This window comes from Monodelphis domestica, chromosome 3, assembly GCF_027887165.1.
Source record: "Monodelphis domestica isolate mMonDom1 chromosome 3, mMonDom1.pri, whole genome shotgun sequence".
Taxonomy (NCBI): Eukaryota; Metazoa; Chordata; class Mammalia; order Didelphimorphia; family Didelphidae; genus Monodelphis; species Monodelphis domestica.
In genome coordinates, this window is record NC_077229.1 from 230103185 (window position 1) to 230124919 (window position 21735).

Genomic DNA, 21735 nt, shown 5'->3' on the forward strand with positions numbered 1-21735 from the left:
TCTGTCAAAAACAAAAAAGTTAACAAGAATTCCAATGAGTATAACCTGAAGAAATTAAAGGATTTACCTGACATGGAAGCAGGGAGAATGGCCTGACTAACAAGTCCTTGTTGAAGCAAATTTTGATCAAATTGTCCTGTCAGCACTGAGTTATTCATAATGAACACATTGGGATCTGCTGAAGAAGAATTAAGGAGACCAACTGGCTGCAAACTCTCATTTGGACTTCGGGACATAGGCTTTCTAATTTTCTTGTTTTCTGGTTTATAATGACATTGTATGTGGGTTTTCCTTCGTCCAGAAGTACGGAAACGTAAATCACAATGAGGACACTTGAAAGGCTTTGCTCCTGTATGTAGACGCATATGAACTTTCAGGCTACCTTTTGTAGAAAAAGAATTGCTGCACACATGACAACTGAAAAGCTTCTGACCTGGAAAAGCAACAGAATAAATCAGTCAGAGAATAAAAAAAATGCTACAACTACTATGCACTTCCAAAATAGGCACAATAGGTAAGAAATTGCTTACATAAATCCATCTTCTATTTTAGTCTACATCTAACTTTTGTTAACTAACACATATCATTTAAGATGAGTGAAATGTTACACACAATAGCATTTTCCCTTTAATTTCTTTATATGTTAAATAAAAAATTACATACTATCTTCTAACCCAAACAAAAAAGCGGTACCACTGGAATCCAACCTGGAATCCATCAGAAAGTATGACAGTGAGGTGTGGGAGAAATTAGTATATAATTAATAAATATGTGTGTGTATATATATATATATATATATATATATGTAGTATATAAGTAATAAATGAAGTATAAAAGGTAAATTAGTATATAAGGGCAAATTATTTAAAACTTTTGTGACTAGTTTCCTTATAAGTAAAAAGGGAATAACAGAAATAATACTTGAACTATATGCTGAAAGATAAAAGAAAACTTTTAACCAAAAAGGTTAAAAGACTTTCTCAAACGTATATAGTGACAGAGGCATAATTTTAACCCAGATCCTCTGACATTGAATTCAGTGCTTTTACAACTACATCGTTGTCACGTTTGAATACAGTGTGCTTTTAATTTTTAAGAAAAAAAGAAAATAATGTCATTTAAAGTTATCTATTTATTCTTCCACTTATAATTTCTCTCTTCCAAACAATTATTGAATAAGTTGTTTTAATATTACATCTTTACATAAAAGGAAATTTTATTTGATTATTTTGTTTATTATGGAATCCTATTCTCATACTATGAGGTGATACCTTAAAAATATCCCTAGTGCTAAGTAGGACCAAGATGCAAAGATGCTAATTTTCTTGATGATTATATAAAATATTTATCAATAATGTGTTAAAAGATAACGGCAGTACTAAAATAGTTTAAGTCTGTGAAACAACATAATTCAACTATCTAAATCTCTCATTAAGACCATCATATTTTCTTATATGTATTATTTAACCTAAAACACAGTGAGCTAGTAGATAGAAAGCTGGCCTCAGAGTCAAGAAGACCTGGATTTAACAAACTTGACAGACACTGGCCATGTGCTATTAAATAAATCATTTAACTTCTCAGGATATTAAGCAAATATTACAAATATTTCAGAAAAGTATTAATTGGTATTTGAAGTTCTAATCAGATGTTTCTGATATACAAAAAAAATAAAAAGCCTTGTTAAAAAAATTAATAAAACTTTACCACTGTCAGGAATACTCTTATTTTGGACTTATGCTTATGCAATTTACACATAATTTATATTGCTTCTACAAGGGCTATAGAATTCATCTTGTTCAGAATGTAGGTTGTCCATGAAAATAAAATCCCATTACTAAAGTAAAATCTTTAAAAGGAAAAAGAATATCCAGTTGACACAATAAAATAACTCTTCAATGTCCACACAAAGTAAAAATCACTTCTTTACCTGTGTGTGTCTTTACATGGCAATCCAGAGTAGACTTAACTGTAAAACTTTTTCCACATTCATCACATTTATATGGCTTTTCTCCAGTATGGATTCGGACATGCCTAGTAGGCAAAGCATACAGTTAATTCTTTTTGATGTCTCTGAACTGTTTCATAAACTTCAAATATAGTAAAATATAAAATATTTAATATAATTGTAAAGTATTTACTCATTGTCTATAAAACAATGATCAACTTTCACTTTTTGAAGATGAATTCCAATTTATAAAACAGAAAGTATATTTAAACAACTTAAAGTATAAATGGTTTGGGGGTAGGTAGGTAGCACAGTGAATAGAGTAGCAGACCTGGGATCTAGAGGACCTAGGTCCTCAAATGTTTCTTAGATATGGGGCTCTGGACACGTCACATTGATTACCTAGCCCTAGCCGCTTTCCTGTCTTAGGATTAATGCTAAGAAAGAAGTTAAGGGTTAAAAAATAATAATTTAAGTGGTTGGGTAAACCTTACAACTTCCATTCTTTAAGAAAAAAATCAAAAGAGAAATAAATCGCGCTTCCTAAATCAAATCATTTATTTATTTTTAAACACTTACCTTCCATCTTAAAATCAATACTGAATTAAAAGACAGAAGAGTGGTAAGGGCGGGGCAATGGGGACTAAGTGATTTGTCCAGAGTCATACAGCTAGGATGTTTCTTAGGCCAGATTTGAAACTAGGAACTTCCATGTTTAGGCCTAATTCTCAATCCACTGAGCTACTTAGCTGCCCCTGACCTAATTAGTATTTATAATTCATTCAATTTGGTTACCAATAGTTATAGATATAATTTTAGCCATTTTGCTTCCAATTGTACAGTTCCTTGAGTTCTAATTCATTAAGCTTAACCTTTACTACTCAACAACCAACCACCATCACAGCCAAATCCTCATTAAATGCTATATTTCTAGCTGTAAGATTCCATACTTGATTTGCCTCTTTCCAAAGAAAGACTTTTCATCTTTGTAGTTTTCTTACATGTTACAACTTGTCATCTTGTTTGTGATCTAGTGGCACTGTTCTTATTCCTCTGTAAATAAGAAACTCCATTGCCAAATAAGTATTTTTACTGGCTGACCCCCTATCTGAAATGCTTTCGCTTCCCTTCTCTACCTAGATTTCCTATAAGGTCCAACTAAAACCCTAATTCCAGTGCTTTCCCTTTAGTGATCATTTCAAATTTATCTAGTTTATACCTTGTTAATGTGTTATCTTCCCCATTAGACTGAATTCCTTGAAAGCAAAGACCATTTCCTTTCTTTGTATCCCCAGTACTTAGCTCAGTGCCTGATATAAATTAGGTGCTTTATAAATATTTACTAACTGTCAACTGGACCACTCATCCACAAATTCTCAATCAAAACTTAATTCTCATAGGGCCCTCTAGTAGCTCTATGTCCCCTAATCTATTAACCTCCTAACTATGGAATACTTCCTCACTGGCCCAGACTCTCATGGTCAGTCATTTCAACAATGACAACACTCTACATTCTCTCAATTTAATAATTCAATTAGTGCCTCCTTATAATAGATGCTAAGAAGGTTAATGGAGTTTTACGGTAAACAAAATAGTTTCCTTAGAACCTTATAAAGTTCTGAAGTTATTGTTTTTATTAACATTGTTTTATAGGTTAAAAAGTTGAAGCTCTGAAAAATTAAGGATTTTCATTTAAAAAAAAGGAGGTTAGGGGGCAGCTGGGCAGCTCAGTAGATTGAGAGCCAGGCCTAGAGACAGGAGGTGCTAGGTTCAAATCTGGCTTCAGACACTTCCCAGCTGTGTTACCCTGGGTAAGTCATTTAACCCCCATTGCCTAGCCCTTACCACTGTTCCGCCTTGGAACTAATATACAGTATTGATTTCAAGATGGAAGGTAAAGGTTTAAAAAAAAAAGGAGGTTAACTGGTCATGTAACAAGACAGAAGAATGATAAATGGTCTGCTTAAATGCTACATTGATACTCATGACCTTAAACTACTAAAAAATAAGCCAAGAAAGGCAGATGTCAAAAAAACAAGAATATGAATCCTGTTTGTTTTTTTTTTTAATATCTGGTATGGTAGGTTGAGCAAGTTATCTTTTTCAGGGTCTTTCTCTTATCTAAAATGAAGAGTTAATTAATCATTAAAACCATCTGGCACTGGCAAAAAAAAATAGAATGGTAGATCAATGGAATAGATTAGGGGTGAATGACCCAATCTAGTGTTTAATAAAGCCAAAGGTCCTAGCTTTTGGGATAAGAACTCACTATCTGATAAAAACTGCTATTAAAAACAATATGGTAGAAATTAGTCATAGGCCAATATCATATCCTATACCAAGATATGGTCAAAATGGGTAAATGATTTAGAAATAAATAGTGATATAACAAGCAAATTAGGGGAGCATGGAATAGTTTATACATCAGATCTACAGAGAAGCGAAGAATTCATGACCAAACAAGAGATAGAGAATATTACAAAATATAAAATCAATGATGTTGATTATATCAAATTAACAAGTTTTTGTACAAACAAAACCAATGTAAGCAAGATTTCTCTAATAAAGATCTAATTTCTCAAATATATATAGAGAGAACTAAGTCAAATTTTGTAAAATTACAAGTTATTCTCCAACTGACAAATAAATGGTCAAAGGATATGAACAAACAGTTTTCATATGGAAAAATAAAAAATAATCAATAATCATATAAAAAAATTTTTAAATCATTCTTGATTAGAGAAATACAGATTAAAACAACTCTTAGGGACCACCTCACACCTTTCAAATTGGCCAATATGACAGTGAAAGAAAGTGATTTTAAATGTTGGAGGGGATATGGCAAAATTAGGATACTAATCCATTACTGGTGGAATTGTGAACCGGTATAACCATTCTGGAGGGCAATTTGGAATTATGCCCAAATGGCTATAAAACAATGCATAACCTTTGATCCAGTAATATCACTACTAGGCCTATATCACAAAGAGATAAAAAAAGAGATGGAAAGGACCCATTTATACAAAAATATTTACAGCTCCTCTTCTTGTGGTGGCAAAGAATTGGACACGGAAGGGATGTCTATCAATTGGGTAATGGCTGAATAAATTTTGTTATATGATAGTGATGGAATACTATTGTTTGTAAGAAATAACAGGATGATTTCAGAAAGAGCTGGAAAAACCTACATGAACTGATGCAAAGGGAAATGAACAGAACCGGAAAAATACTGTACATAGTAGTAACAGCAATGATGTAGAATGAACAGATGTGAAAGACATGGCTACTCTCAGTAATGTAATTTATCCAGGACAATTCTGAGGGATTTGGGACAAAGAATGCTATCTACTCCAGAGAAAGAATAGATTGGAGTAGGAATGCAGACGAAAGCAGACAATTTTTCACTTAAAAAAAATTTTTTAATAGAAATAAATAAAATGGACTTCCGGTCAAGATGGCGGCTTAGAAGCAACAAAAGTTCAGACCTCTGAAAACCCTTCCTTACCGATCACAAACTGAATGCTCCTGGGGGACTGAAATTCAAACTTAACAACAGGACAGAGGCGGGAAACCCTCCTTCTGGACTCAAATCAAAAGGCACACCCCGACCCCAAAAGCCGGGATCCTAGAACACTCAAGACTAAGGGTAAGGCAGAAGAAAGGTCCCAGGAAGCCCCCACCCCAACCCAGAGCGCTGAGCCCCCAGCAGCAGCGGGAACCTCAGGGCAGGCAAAAGTACTGTTCTGAAGGGTACACCTTGAAAGCAACCTGGGCCAGGCTCGGGGCATCCAACACTGAAGGCAGGGAAGCAGCCAGAGAGAGATGGGGGGACCCTGTAGCCTCATGGCTGGGTCCTTCCATTGGAGCCTCACTGGAGGTTTTTGACTCGGGACACATCCAGACCAACCCAGTTGAACCTAAATCCATCAGGAGCCCTCAGAGCTCAGGGAGGCCAGGACCCCTCACCCCCTAAGAGTGCAGGGCCTCCCGAAAGGACAGGAACCTCAGGGAGGGCAAACCCACTGGGGTACCTTGCAGACTGTGCTGTGTCAGGCTCAGAGCATAGAAGTGAGGCAGGGGAGAAGCAGCTGGAGAAAACTGAGAGCAGTAACACCCAAAACAACGGCAGGCAGAGGAGGGCAGACCCTGGGCTTCCCCGGGAAGACAGCACAGAAGTGGAGAACGGACAATTTGCCTGGGGCTAAAGCCTTGGATCATCAAAAGCATACACTGAGAGCCAGCCTTCCTCACTCAGATTTCTGACTGGAAAGGGGAGGAAAAACCAGAGATGGCAAACAGTGCAGAGGTGCAACAGCCTCCAAACACCAAGAAAAGCAAGAAGAGGGGGGGTGACTTCGGACACATTTTATGGAGCAAAAATGGAAAATACAGAGGAGATAGGAGAGGAAACACAAATGCTCCAAAACCTTCCATAAGAAATGGAAATTCTCTACAAGCTCTTGAAAAATTTGAATTGAAAATTATCAAAAAGATGGAAGCTTTCTGGCAGGAAAAATGGGAAACAATGCAAAAGGAACTCAGCAATCTGAAGGACCAAAATTTGCAAATGCAAAAACAGCTCGAAGCCTCAAAAAACAGGTCAGACCAAACTGAAAAGGAAAACTTTAAAGGTAAGAATAAGACAACTGGAAGACAATGATCTTGCAAAAGAGCAAGAATTAATAGAGCAAAGTCAAAACACTAAAGAATTAGAAGATAACATAAAATATCTCACTGACAAGGTGACAGACCTGGAAAACTGAGGAAGGAGAGACAATCTGTGAATCATTGGTCTACCAGAAAAGCCAGAAATAAACAGTAATCTTGATATCATAATACATGATATCATCAAAGAAAATTGCCCAGAGATACTACAACAAGGGGACAAAATATGCATTGAAAGAGTTCACAGAACACCCTCGACACCAAATCCCCAAAAGACAACTCCCAGGAATGTAACTGCCAAATTCCAAAGCTTCCAAGCAAAAGAAAAAATCTTACAAGAAGCCGGAAAAGACAATTTAGGAACACCAATCAGAGTCACACAGGACCTAGCAATTTCCACTCTGAATGACTGTAAGGCATGTAACATGATATTTAGAGTAGCAAGAGAACAGGGTCTTCAACCAAGAATCAACTATCCATCAAACTGACTATATACTTCCAGGAAAAAGTATGGGCATTCAACAAAATAAAAGATTTCCAAGTGTTTGTAAAGAAAAGACCAGAGCTCTGTGGAAAGTTTGACATACAAACAAAAAAAGCAAGAGAAACTTGAAAAGGTAAATATAAAGGAAAGGGAAAAATGTTTTTCTTTTATTCAAACTCTCTTCTATAAGGAGATATAAATATACATTTATATCAAATTATATATATTAATATGTGGGGAAAATATAATGTGTAACGCTCAAAAATTGTATGCATCATTAGAGTAGTAAGAAGAATCTCGCAAAAGGAAAGTTTGGTGCATCAAGAGGATATGGAGAAAGTGGGGGATTGAAAGAAAAAGGGAAGGGGGGAATAGTTGATGGTACTAAGATATACTACAAGAAATAGAAAAAAAAACTAAATAGAATAATCTTTCTCACACAAAGATACACATGGGAAGGGGAGGAGAAGAATTCTCCTATAAGGAGAGGAAGAGAGTTTTTACTTAAAGCTTAGTCTCAGTGAAATCAACTCCGAGAGAGAAGAGCATCCAGATCCATTGGGATCTTGAATTTTATCTTATCAAACAGGGTAAGGAAGAAGAGAAAACCAAGAGGGGTAGGGGAAGGGAACACAAAAAGGGAGGGAAGGAGAGAGTGCAGAGGAAGGGAACACAAAAGGAGGAGCTAGAAAGGGAAACATATCAAGGGAGGGGACTAGTTGGACTGATGAAGTAAATCACTGGCTTCAAAGGTTATAGCTAAAGAAGAAAGGTCAGAATTAGGGGAGGATATCAAAATGCCACGGAATCCATAAGTGAAAATCATAACTTTGAACGTGAATGGGATGAACTCACCCATAAAACGTAGAAGAATAGCAGAATGGATTAGAATCCAAAACCCTACCATGTGTCCTTTCAAGAAACACACATGATGCGGGTAGATACAATGCCAGAATTAAAAGATAGAGTAAGACCTATTGGGTCTCAACTGATAGAAAGAAGGCAGGAGTTGCAATCATGATATCTGACAAAGCCAAAGCAAAAATAGACCTGATTAAAAGGGACAGGGAAGGTAAATATATTTTGTTAAAAGGGACTATAGACAATAAGGAAATATCACTAATCAACATGTATGCACCAAATGGCATAGCACCCAAATTTCTAATGGAGGAATTAGGAGAATTTAAGGAGGAAATAGACAGTAAAACCATATAAGTGGGAGATCTAAACCAACCACTATCAAATTTGGATAAACCAAATCAAAAAATAAATAAGAAAGAGGTAAAAGAAGTGAATGAAATCTTAGAAAAAGTAGAGTTAATAGACATATGGAGAAAAATAAATAGGGACAAAAAAGGAATACACCTTCTTATCAGCACCATATGGTACATTCACAAAGATTGACCACACACTACGTCACAGAAAGATGGCATACAAATGCAGAAAAGCAGAAATAATAAATGCAGCCTTTGCAGATCGCAAGGCAATAAAAATAATGATCATTAAGAGTACATGGAGAGCCAAATCAAAAACTAATTGTAAATTAAATAATATGATACTCCAAAATTGTTAAGTTAAAGAACAAATCATAGAAACAATAAATAATTTCACTGAGGAAAATGACAATGGTGAGACATCCTTTCAAACCTTATGTGATGCAGCCAAGGCAGTACTCAGAGGAAAATTCATATCCCTGAGTGCATATATTAACAAATTAGGAAGTGCAGAGATCAATGAACTGGAAATGCAAATCAAAAAACTTGAAATTGAACAAATTAAAAACCCCCAGAAGAAAATCAAACTAGAGATCCTAAAAACTGATTGAGAAATTAATAAAACTGAAAGTGATAGAACTATTGATTTAATAAATAAGACTAGAAGCTGGTACTTTGAAAAAAACAAACAAAATAGACAAAGTACTGGTCAATCTAATTAAAAAGGAAAGAAGAAAAGCAAATTAACAGCATCAAAGATGAAAAAAGGGAACTCATCTCCAATGAAGAGGAAATTAAGGCAATCATTAAAAATTACTTTGCCCAATTATATGGCAATAAATATACCAATCTAGGCAATATGGATGAATATTTACAAAAATATAAATTACCTAGACTAAAAGAAGAAGAAATAGGATTCTTAAATAATCCCATATCAGAAAAAGAAATCCAACAGGCCATCAAAGAACTACCTAAGAAAAAACCCCCAGGGCCTGATGGATTCACAAGTGAATTCTATCAAACATTCAAATAACAGCTAATTCCAATACTATACAAACTATTTGACATAATAAGCAAAGATGGAGTGCTACCAAATTACTTTTATGACACAAACATGGTACTGATTCTGAAGCCAGGCAGGTCAAAAATAGAGAAAGAAAACTATAGACCAATCTCCCTAATGAATATAGATGCAAAAATCCTAAATAGGATACTAGCAAAAAGACTCCAGCAAGTGATCAGGAGGGTCATTCACTATGATCAAGTAGGATTCATACCAGGAATGCAGGGCTGGTTCAATATTAGGAAAACCATCCACATAACTGACCATATCAACAAGCAAACCAACAAAAATCACATGATTATTTGAATAGACACAGAAAAAGACTTTGATAAAATATAACACCCATTCCTATTAAGCACACTATAAAATTTAGGAATAGAAGGGTCAATCCTAAAAATAATTAACCATATGTATCTAAAACCATCAGCAAATATCATCTGCAATGGGGATAAACTAGACGCATTTCCAATAAGATCAGGAGTGAAACTAGGATGCCCATTATCACCTCTATTATTTGATACTGTACTAGAAACATTAGCAGTAGCAATTAGAAAGGAAAAAGAAATTGAAGGCATTAAAATAGTCAATGAGGAGACCAAGTTATCAGTCTTTGCAGATGGATTGATGGTCTACTTAAAGAATCCTAGAGCATCAATAAAAAAGCTCATTGAAATAATCAACAACTTTAGCAAAGTTGCAGGATACAAAATAAACCCACATAAGTCATCAGCATTCCTACATATTTCCAACACATCTCAGCAGCAAGAATTAGAAAGAGAAATCTCATTCAAAATCACCTTAGACAAAATAAAATACTTAGGAATCTATCTCCTGAGACAAACACAGGAACTATATGAACACAACTACAAAACACTCTCCACACAATTAAAACTAGACTTGAGCAATTGGAAAAACATTAACTGCTCATTGGTAGGACAAGCCAATATAATAAAAATGAACATCCTACCCAAACTGATCTATTTAGTGCCATACCCATTGAACTTCCAAAAATTTTTTTTACCAATTTGAGAAAAACATAGCAAAGTTCAGTTGGAAGAACAAAGGATCAAGGATATCCAGGGAAATAATGAAAAAAAATACAAAGGAGGGAGGCCTTGCAGTCCCAGATCTCAAAATATACTATAAAGCTGTGGACATCAAAACAATTTGGTACTGGCTAAGAGACAGAAAGGAGGATCAGTGGAATAGAATTGGGGTAAATGACCGAAGCGAGACAGTCTATGACAAACCCGAAGACCACAGTTTTTGGGACAAAAATCCACTATTTGACAAAAACTGCTTGGAAAACTGGAAGACAGTGTGGGAGAGATTAGGTCTGGATCAACACCTCACACACTACTCCAAGATAAATTCAGAATGGGTGAATGACCTGAATATAAAGAAGGAAACTATAAGTAAATTAGGTGAACACAGAATAACATATATGTCAGACCTTTGGGAAGGGAAAGACTTTAAAACCAAGCAAGACTTAGAAAAAGTCACAAAATGTAAAATAAATAATTTTGATTACATCAAATTAAAAAGGTTTTGTACAAAGAAAACCAATGTAACCAAAATTAGAAAGGAAGCAACAAATTGGGAAACAATCTTCAAAACAAAAACCTCTGACAAAGGTCTAATTACTCAAATTTACAAAGAGCTAAAGCAATTCTACAAAAAATCAAGCCATTCTCCAAATGATAAATGGGCAAGAGACATGAACAGGCAGTTTTCAGCCAAAGAAATCAAAACTATTAATAAGCACATGAAAAAGTCCTCTAAATCTCTGATAATCAGAGATGCAAATCAAAACAACTCTGAGGTATCACCTCACACCTAGCAGATTGTTCAACATGACAGCAAAGGAAAGTAATAAATGTTGGAAGGGATGTGGCAAAGTGGGGACATTAATTCATTGCTGGTGGAGTTGTGAATTGATCCAACCATTCAACCATTCTGGAGGGCAATTTGGAACTATGCCCAAAGGGCAATAAAAGACTGTCTGCCCTTTGATCCAGTCAGAGCACTGCTGGGTTTGTACCCCAAAGAGATAATAAGGAAAAAGACTTGTACACGAATATTCATAGCTATGCTCTTTGTGGTGGCCAAAAACTGGAAAATGAGGGGATGCCCTTCAATTGGGGAATGGCTGAACAAATTGTGGCATATGTTGGTGATGGAATACTATGGTGCTAAAAGGAATAATAACGTAGAGGAATTCCATGGAGACTTGTAAACCTCAAAATTCCTTAGACTTATAAATGTTGGAAATTTAAAGTGATTCCCTTGTTACAGACTGGAACAACCTCCAGGAAGTGATGCACAGAGAGAGAAGCAGAACCAGGAAAACATTGTACACAGAGACTGATACACTGTGGTTCAATCGAACGTAATGGACTTCTCCATTGCAATGTTCCTGAATAATCTGCAGGTATCATGGAGAAAAAACACTATCCACAAGCAGAGGACAAACTGTGGGAGTAAAAACAGAGTGAAAAGCAAGTGCATGACTATAGAGGTTATGGGGATATGATTGAGGAGAGACTCTAAATGAACACAAACATGGAAATGGTTTGAATCAAGGACACATGTGATACCCAATGGAATCACGGGTTAGATATGGGAGGTGTGGTGGGAGGGGGGGAGGAAAAGAAAATTATCTTTTTTTTCCCCAATGAATAATGTTTGACAATAACCAAATAAAATAATGTTTAAAAAAAAAAAGAAATAAATAAAATGAAGAGTTAGATGAAAGAGCTTTTATGGGTGTGTATCTCTAAATCTATGATCTGATTACTCTGCGTACACAGATGTATCTCTTATGCCATGTTATATTTATATACACGCACATACATATATACATACATACTTACACAAGTAAGTATACTATAAAGTAATGCTAATGATAGTTCACATTGATGGAGGATACAGAAAGGCTTCCACAGGTATATCTCTAACAAATCTATACATAATGCCAAAATCTTTCTCCTAAGCTCCAGTCTAACATTACCTTACCAACTGTCTCTTAAACATCTCAAAAATGAATAATCTCTAGGCACCTCAACCTTAATACATTCAAAACAGAACTCTTTTTTTCCCCCAAATACTCCATTTTCTCAACTTCCTTATTGCAGTTAGGGACACCACCATTCTCCTTGCTTCAATATTATCTGACTTCTCATTCTACTATCATCCATGTTAAATCTGTTGCCAAATCATGTAGAGTGTAGCTTGTAGATTGTAGACAACATTTTGAGTATATGTCCTCTTTTTCCCTAAGCACATGGGTGACACCCTGAAAAAGGCTCTCGTTACCTAATGCCCGGACTACTGTAATAGTCTTCTGGTCTTCCTGCCTCAAGTTTTTCCTCACTTCAATTCATTATCCACTCAAAAAACAAGGTAATTTTCTTAATATTCGAGCCTGAGTAAATCACCTTGACCCATCAAATCTCAAAAAGTTCCACATTCCCTCTAAAATCAAATATAAAACGCTCAATTTGGCATTCCAAGCCCTTCACAACCTGGTCTCTTCCTATTTTTCTAGTCTCCTCACTCTTTCTATTTATCAATAGACTTATCTTGTCCTTCCACTGGTGCCTTCCCTTTCAGAATAATTTCCACTGATACTTTCTATACCTAGTATGTAGGCAGATTATTATTTACATGGTGTCTTTCATTAGGATGTGAATTCTCTGTGAGCAAAAATTGTGGTTTTGACCTTTTTGGTCCACAGTGCTTAACACAATGCCTGGCACACATTAAAAGGCTTAACAATCTGACTACAGCAAATCACTAACTCATGCCATAATAATAAGGAAATATATGATCAGAAAAGAAAAGTGAGCTGGTCATCTATAATAAGAACAAGGAATAATAAGTAGGCAGCTGAACTTTTCAAAACAAACAAAAGAAGAAGGCTTTCAGACTACTAAATAGAAAATGATAAAATTAGGTTGTTTCTCTTAAGAGTGTTTGTGAGAGGACAAGTATATAACAGAATGAAAATGAGTGAACAAACCTTGATCTATAATTACCATCTACCTTCAAGCTACACACCCTGAGGATCACTGGCCCTGCCCATTGATTCTACAAAAAGTAAGCTCCTACAGAGCAGCAACTATTTCTTTTCTTTGTACTTGAATTCCCAGGCCCAGTACTGTGCCTAGCACACAGGAGATCCTTAAATACTTTTTGATTGAAATGTTATCTTCCCTTTTACAACATGAGTTCCTTGAGAGAAGTGACTATCTCCCTTTTGTATCTGTACTTCAGGATGAGGATTGTGAAAAAGACCATTAGATTATTCAATTAAAACATCATTGGTGACTTTTGAGAGAATTATTTCAAGTGAATGAGGAAGTCTGATGCCTGACTACAGACACTAAGATTCAGAGGAAAGACAACAGAAACACTCATTGTAGATGACTTTCTCAAGGAGTTTAGTTATGGAGAAGCGGAGAGATGAAGGCTGATGGCTGGTAGTAAAGGATGAATCAAATAAGGCTTTTTTTGAGGATGGGGGGAAATTGGTCTGTGTATAGGTAGTGTAGAAGAGTAATTGATGATAAATGGTAAGAGTACAGATGACCGCCAGGGCAATTTAGTGGAGGAGACAGAATGGAATAGGATCACTTCTGCAGGTAAGGGCTTGGCCTTGGAAAGGAGAGGAGTCACTTTGCTATGTAAGACAAGGGTGAAGATTTAAAAAGCAAGGGAAATCATCTAAATGATGAGAGATAAAGAGATGGGAAAAACAGAGGTCTTGGTGAATGGCCTCAAATTTTGCAATAAAATATGAGGCATAGTTTTCAACTGAAACAGTGGGGAATAAGGTAGTCATGGAAGTTTGAAGAGAAATGAAAACATTTATAAATGGCACTATCCCCTGGATATTTATACTTGGATGTTCTGTTAATGTAATGCCAAAGGTCTATAACCCAATTCATCATTTTCTCCAAATAAGTTCTCTGATTTTAGTACCCCTAACTTCCCTAGTTTTATTAGTAGTATTCATATAACAAACTACTCATACTACTGATAGTTAAACTTCCTTTTGTATATTTCAATGTCAATTCCCTCATTAAAGTATCTAATAGTTCTCAAAAATATATGATAAAAATAATTCCTTAGCAGTACAATTGAGATCCACAAACTTCATACAATTCTCCCCATTTAGTCTTTTATCGGCATTACTTTTCTACTAGAAAACTACACCAGTCACATTTCCTTAACATACTTTGTACTTAGCAGTTTTTATCTACTTGCTCATGTCCATTTCCTCTACCCAAAATGTTCTTCTCTACCTAAAAATTTCTTTTGCAACTATTGTTGTTCAGTAGTTTCAGTTTTGTCTGACTCACAAATTTGTGACTCTATTCAAGGTTTTCTTTGCAAAGATACAGAAATGGTTTGCTATTTCCTTTTCTATTTCATCTTACAAATGACAAAACTGAGATAAACAGGGTCACACAGCTAGTAGGTGTCTGGGGCTAGAGTTGAACTCTGGAAGATGTCTTCCCAACTCCATGTGCAGCACTATCCACCACACTACCAAGCAACAACATAAAATTCTACCCATTATTAAAAACATGTTTTTATACAGTTTCAGTTTTATGTAATTCATGTGTTCCTCACAACTTTGAGAGGTTGAGTACTATAGTTATTATCATCAGCATGTTATAGAAGATTTTAAAGGAAAGCAGGACCACTTAATAGAAGAGGTATCCATGGTTCAAAGAGGCTAAAGGCTGTGTCCATGGTCATTTGGGTAATAAATGTCAAAGCAGGACCTGATACCTAAGGCCTAAACTCTTTGCATAATAAAATGTTAACTCTTCGTCTCTCCAGCCTAAGAGGGAAGCATAGCCTTCTTAAAAGTGCCAAAGTTATCCCTTATACCTTCATTCCATGCCATCTATTCTATCCTAACCCCTCCCCTTCATTCTTTGTACTCTCCATCCCTCCCTTTCCCTGCCATCAGAATCCTCACATGTCCTTTAAGTCTCATTATGAATGTCTCCTTTTCTAAGCAATCATTCCTGACTCCCCTAATTATAAATATTGCACCTTCAAAGTACCTCATATTTGGGTATATGCTGTATCCCTCTAACAGAACGCATGTTTCAGAGGAGTGAGGATTTGCAGAATTTTGGTTTGTCTTCATATGCCCAGCACTCATTCAGTCTGGTGTCTTACACATAGTAGAAACCAATTGTTTTAGAAACTGAATTATATTAAACTGAAGATAATTCCCAAACTACTCTATAATATATTAGCATATTCTTCTTGCAAATTTATAGCATTTATAGGGCCAGAAAGTCTAAGAGATGGAAGAAAAGCTCAGAAAAAACTGGGTACAGTGAAAGTATATTCCACTTCCTACCTTGTAATAAATAGCATGGGATCAGACCCGACTATGGCATGAGTTATGCCCATGGACAAAACATTCAACCCCTTAGTTTGATCATTGGCAAGACAGGAAAATAATACATGTATCATTTATCTCATAGGGCTTTTATAAAGAGCAAATTAGAGAGTATATGTTAAGTACTTTGTAAACTTTTAAAAGCTATGTAAATGTAAGCTGCTATTATTATCATCGATTCCACCATCCTGTCCAGAACAGGAAACATTTCTAACATAGCTGAAATATAGTCATCCAGGTTCTATATTAATACATCAATTAACATAAAACTGATTTTCAATACTCCAATTATTAAAATATTTTCCTGTCCTTAAAGGTTTAAATCTACCTAACTATAACTATTATCCATTAGTCCTGGTTTTGATCTCTGGAATACAAAACTAAGTCTATTCGCTTTTCCACATGACAGTTTTCCAAATATCTAAATATAACTTTAGATACATATGGTGTTTTACCCTTCATCTGGCAATTAATTATGGATTGTTTTCCAAAAATTATTTCCAAGCAGGTACAATATTTTCATGTGCTTATGGCCAATTTCCCTAACAGGTTTTTATCAATTCCTAAGAGTAGACATTGTTTCTTATTTAGATACTTAGCGTAAAACCTCGCATACATCAGGTACTCAATATTTTTTTTTTCATGACTACCATTTTATATGCTTCAATGCTTCAAAGCTGAAATTCTAGAAGAACTTAAATAGGAGTTATCTATGGTTACATAGAAATGAGACCAAAGGAAAATTGGGATGTCAAATAAAAGTGACCATAAATCTCTGAAATTAACTTCTGAAGCTATATGTAGAAAGCACTGGAAGTCTTTCAACATAATTACTTTAAGAAGAAAAGTTAGTGCAAACAATTTAACACTAATATTAGCAAAATTTACCTCACTAAGTCACTGGGTTTTTTAAAGCTTTTGGGACAATAGGTGCAACAGTTGGCATATTTTGGCTCTGCTTCAAGTTCAGCCTGCTTATCTTTTATTTCACTAATTCGGTCTTTTTCTGCAGCAGACTGGACAAGTACTTTTTCAGAAACTGTAGCACTTTCTCGTGGTCTGATTTTTGCCAGTTCTGCTGTTTCTTCTTCTGTGAAAGTAATGACCCCTGGACGAGATTTTCTAGGTGCTGTTCGTTCAGAATTTTCATCTTCTTCCTCCATGCATGCAACTGAATCAAAGATCCAAAAGAGAATGATCATTTTTTTAAAGTTTTAAAGATATTTGTAATTTATAGTAAGTAAACATTTAAGATTTTAAAATATCAAAAAAAGATATTTCATATAATAATGATGATGTTAACAGTGAAATAAGGATGATTATAGCCAGTTTTTATACAGTGCTTTAAGTTCTGCAACACACTTAACAAGTATTATCTCATTTCATCCTTACAATACTGTATTGTCATCCTCTTTTTACAGATGATGAAAATGAGGAAAAGGGTACATGATCTGACCAGGTTACATAGTAAATGTAAAGGCCAGATTTGAACAAAAGTCTTTCTATCTCCAGGTCCTAAATTGATCTACTAAAACATCTAGCTGTCTATGTTATAATATTAACAATATTTAACATTATTATTAAAGGTATACAATTTTGAAGTTTGGATTTAAAAATTAAATCATGGCAATAAATAATGCAAATCAAAACAGTTCCAAGTCATACAAAGAAAATTGGCAAGGACAATAAAAGATAGAAACAATGTTGAAGAAGCTATTGAGGGATTATAAAGGTAGGGGGAAGTAGTGTTTACAGAACTATGAATTAGATATGGATAGTAATTTGGAATTATATGGAGAGTGACTTAAATGTTCCTACCTTTTGACCTAGCAATTTCACTTATAGTCCTACATTCCAAAAAAATAAATGACAAAAATAAAGCCTTAAATGTATTAAAATAGTTACTGTAACACTTTTTGCAGCATCAAGTAATTATGAACAAAAAATGTACCAATCCACTGAAGACTGGCTAAATAAGTTCTAAAGTAATGGAATAATACTATTCTGTAAGATATGACAATTATGATAAAATCAGAAACATGGGAAAAATTGAATGAATATAAAATGTGGTTGGCAGAAACAGGAAAACAATATACAGAATATAAACAAAATAGAACATTAAGAAAACAAAACTAAATTTCACATTAAGTATGAGCAAGGTATACTCTGAAGCAGAAATATGAGAAGGTACCTGTGAATCTTAAAATTTCTCAGACTCTACCTTGGAGCATAACCTTAAGGTTATGGTTAAGGTTATTCCTTATTTTAAACAATGGAGGTACTTGATCAGTAATGTATTGGGAATTTTACATTACTCCACCCATACTTAGGCATACTATAGGGGAAGATAAAGTTGTAAAACTCCTTACTGAACAATGAAAAAGTACTTAACCCATACTTATAGTAAGGCAAAAGCCCTTAAGCTAGGTCTGTTTTTAGATCTAATACAAAAGGGTGCTAAGTACCTATGAAGGTCAAATTAATCACTAAAAGGTTAGGCAACTTGCAAGGGGCAAGCTTAGCAAAGAGGTGTGAAGTACTCAGAAGATATAATCTACCCAGAGAAGGTGAGAACTAAAAACTAAGAATGGGCTGTCCTAGGAAAAGCATCTACTATGATTGGTAGATGTGAAAATTTAGGGGAGGAGGCACAAGAGAAATTTCTCTTTAAAAGGAGCTGTCTGAACCAGTTCAAGGTAGTTCGATTTAATTCAGCTTTGGAAGCAGAATTGGAGGTCAGGAGTCAGAGGAGGCTGTTGGGTCTCTGAACACTAGAGTTTTGTTTGGAAAGATCTTGTGATGAGTGATTAAAGACTGACTTAGTTTCTCTCTCTTAAAGAGAAAAGGCCTAGGCTGTGGGCCTAGGTCCTAGCCTTTTTCTACTATTTCCTCTTACTCTGTCTCTTTCCCTTTCCTTAATTCCTTCATTTGTAGTAATTAAAATATCCATAAAACCCAGCTGACTTGGGTATTTCATATTTGGGAATTTTTCCCTTGGCGACCACTTATTTTTGATATAAAATCAAGACGCTAAAAATTTTCTTTACAGTTTGGGCAATTCACAGACTTGAAACCTATATTTTCGTGGTCACACACCACACCTTACCCCAAAAATACACACTTCAGCAGAATTGGGAGAATACTGGTACAGTGAATTATATATTGTATATTATGTCAGAATTTTCTTAATATGAAGGTTGGGTTTCCTAAACTGTTTTTTCTCTTTTTAAAAAAAATTATTTTGTTATGTGGAAGTACATTGATTTAAATTGGAGATTTAAGTTCATCAATATTTAATTTTAATATGACTGTAAAAGGTCCCTATCACAAAACTTACTATTCTCATAGATTTTAAACAGAAGAATCCTTTAAAGTATCTATGATCTTAATAAAGTGAGTGCTCCATCTACTAGAATATTGTATAGTATATTAATCACTTTTCCTTTTATGAAATTCTTGTACCTGTATCCTTCCATAATTCTTTCAGAGCAAACTTAGTAATACTGTACAAGGTATATTGGAACCTTTATTGGATATCAGTAAAATATTCTGATTGTCTATTAATATTGATTGATCCCCAAAATATAACTTGGCCATCTCCTAAACAGCTAGGTGGTACAATAAATAAGTTGCTGGAGCTAGAGTCAAGAAGACTCAAGGTCATATCCTACTTCAAAAGCTAATTATCTGTGAGACCATGGGGAAAAATCATTTAACTTCTCTATTTCTTTTTCACAGGGCTTTGTGAAGATCAAACAAGATAATACATATAAAGTATTTTGCAAATCCGACTTTATAAATACTAGCTATTTTTAATTTTTTTGCAATGGTAAATCCCTAAAGTTTATCCTTTAAGTCTGTTCTAGGCTATAAACTAGCAATATGCTGAAGCCTAATAATGCTTAGATTGGAAATCTCTATTTGAGTAATGTACAATTTTGACTCAAAAATTAGGGTGGTCCATGAGCATGTCATCACCAAAAGAGTAACAGGGGAGAAAAGTAGATGTAGTCTGTCAGATGATATTTTAAGTCTCATATTCAGTTCTAGAGACAATAGTTTAGAAAGGACATTGAGAATTAAATTGTCTAAGGTAGGAAGATGGAATAAAATTAGTGATGTACTCAAACTCATTCCACATGAGAAACAACTGAAGAAAATGAGGACCAATAGCCTAGAAAATAAATATGGGAGAATGCTACTAGTGGGGGAGGACTGTATACATGACAGCCACCTTCAAGTATTTAATTGGCTATCAATGGAAGAGAAATTAGATTTTCTCCTTGGTCCCACGGGCCAGAAATGGGATCAAAGAGTGGAAATGCAAAAATACAAATTTTGAATAATGTGAGAAACAATTTCCTAATAATTAGAGCTATCAGAAAGTAGAAAAAAAGCTATTTTAGGAAATAGTGGTATACTGAAGTGAAATTTTGACTGTATTAATTCAATCAGCAAACAGATGCCACTTGACTGATACGTCATTCTGTATACTAATTTAGGTATGAATTGGACTGGATAGCCTTTAAAGTTCTATGAAAATGTTTACCATCATTTCTTATTCCATAAGTGCTCTGATCACCTAAATCAAATTCAAAATAAAATTTTTCCTTGTTTCCCCCTATTACTTTTGAAAGATTAAATTATCTTTAAAAGCTAGAGAAATAATTACTTGTTTTACTTTTGGCATAAAGTTCTAGTTTAGAACACTTTACATCAATTTTTCTGTTTCTATTAATCATTGATGACTTTAAAACTAATGCTTTTGAACTTTTAATATCCTGGTCCCTGTGAAAATGGCACTTAAGAAAATAACATTGCAAAGAAATACCCTAAAGATCACTTTCAAGATATTGAATTATTAGTTGTCAATATACTAAAAAAAAGGAAAAAATTAAAAATGACTGGGGGGAAATCACAGGATATTATTTGCTAAAAGATAAAAATTTATATTAGTAACTAACAATCCACAGGTCTACTTTCCCATTGTTAATAAAACATAAGTATTAAATATATCTGATAAAAATTTGAGAATGTTTTTGAAATTACTTTCTTTAGCAAACCACATTTTCCCATCACCCTGTCAACTGATATTAAAGAACACAAGATCTATTGTGTTTACTATTTATTCATAATTACCTCCCCCAAAATACTATACTTGACTTAGAACAAAATATACCTTAAAATCTTATTTCAATGTTCATGTTAGAATCATATAAGATTTTATGATAGGTGGAAAAACAGAAATTATTTTATTCATAAAAGAACTGCATGCTCATCAACATAATATAGTATTGTCTCTGTATAATCTAAATTTAATAAGAATTGCCTATAGATGATGAAAACTTCTAGATGCTCCTATTTTCAAGTGACACATTAATAAAGGAATTAAGATCTAGGGTACTATTATCTCTTTAGGCAACTCCTGTTTACCTGCTCTTCAGAATGATTTCCTATTTTGTTTTTCAAATTTCATTTAGCACCTTATTTTATGCCTCAATGAACAAAGTTATTTCTCTTTTCCATATTTCACACTCTTTGTATGATCTTACCATATGAGAATTGATTATTGGAAGAGATATTAAGTTGTAATTTCATATTACTTTATTGATGTGATATAACCTAATCATACACTCACACATACTTGTGGATAAAGAATGCCTGCTGTCAAAACAGACAGATTTATATGAGAAGTCCAATGATATATATTTTGGACAGGCAAGAATTAAGAGAGAGTGCTGAATGGAAGTTAGGAAGTTATATATCACTTTCAGTGATTCCAATATATTTCCTGACATAAATACCCATCTCTGTGACTTCATTAATAAATAACAATAGCAGCTGGGTTTTATATGACATTGAGGTTTGCAAAACACTAACTCATGATTCTTATGACAACCCATGGTGCTTATTATTATCCCTATTATTTTATTC

General features: G+C 34.4%; 1 protein-coding gene across 11 annotated transcripts in view; it reads right to left on the reverse strand.

Moving 5' to 3' along the window:
- Window positions 1-21735, reverse strand: part of ZNF236 (zinc finger protein 236) — a 240519-nt gene that overhangs the window by 64802 nt on the left and 153982 nt on the right. For all 11 annotated transcript variants that reach the window (XM_007487804.3, XM_056823559.1, XM_007487802.3 and 8 more), the window contains 3 exons: window positions 16690-16972; window positions 1931-2034; window positions 68-433 (listed from right to left, as the gene is read on the reverse strand). In XM_007487804.3, coding sequence (XP_007487866.1) covers window positions 68-433; window positions 1931-2034; window positions 16690-16972 — 753 coding nt within the window. The remainder of the gene's footprint in view (window positions 1-67; window positions 434-1930; window positions 2035-16689; window positions 16973-21735) is intronic.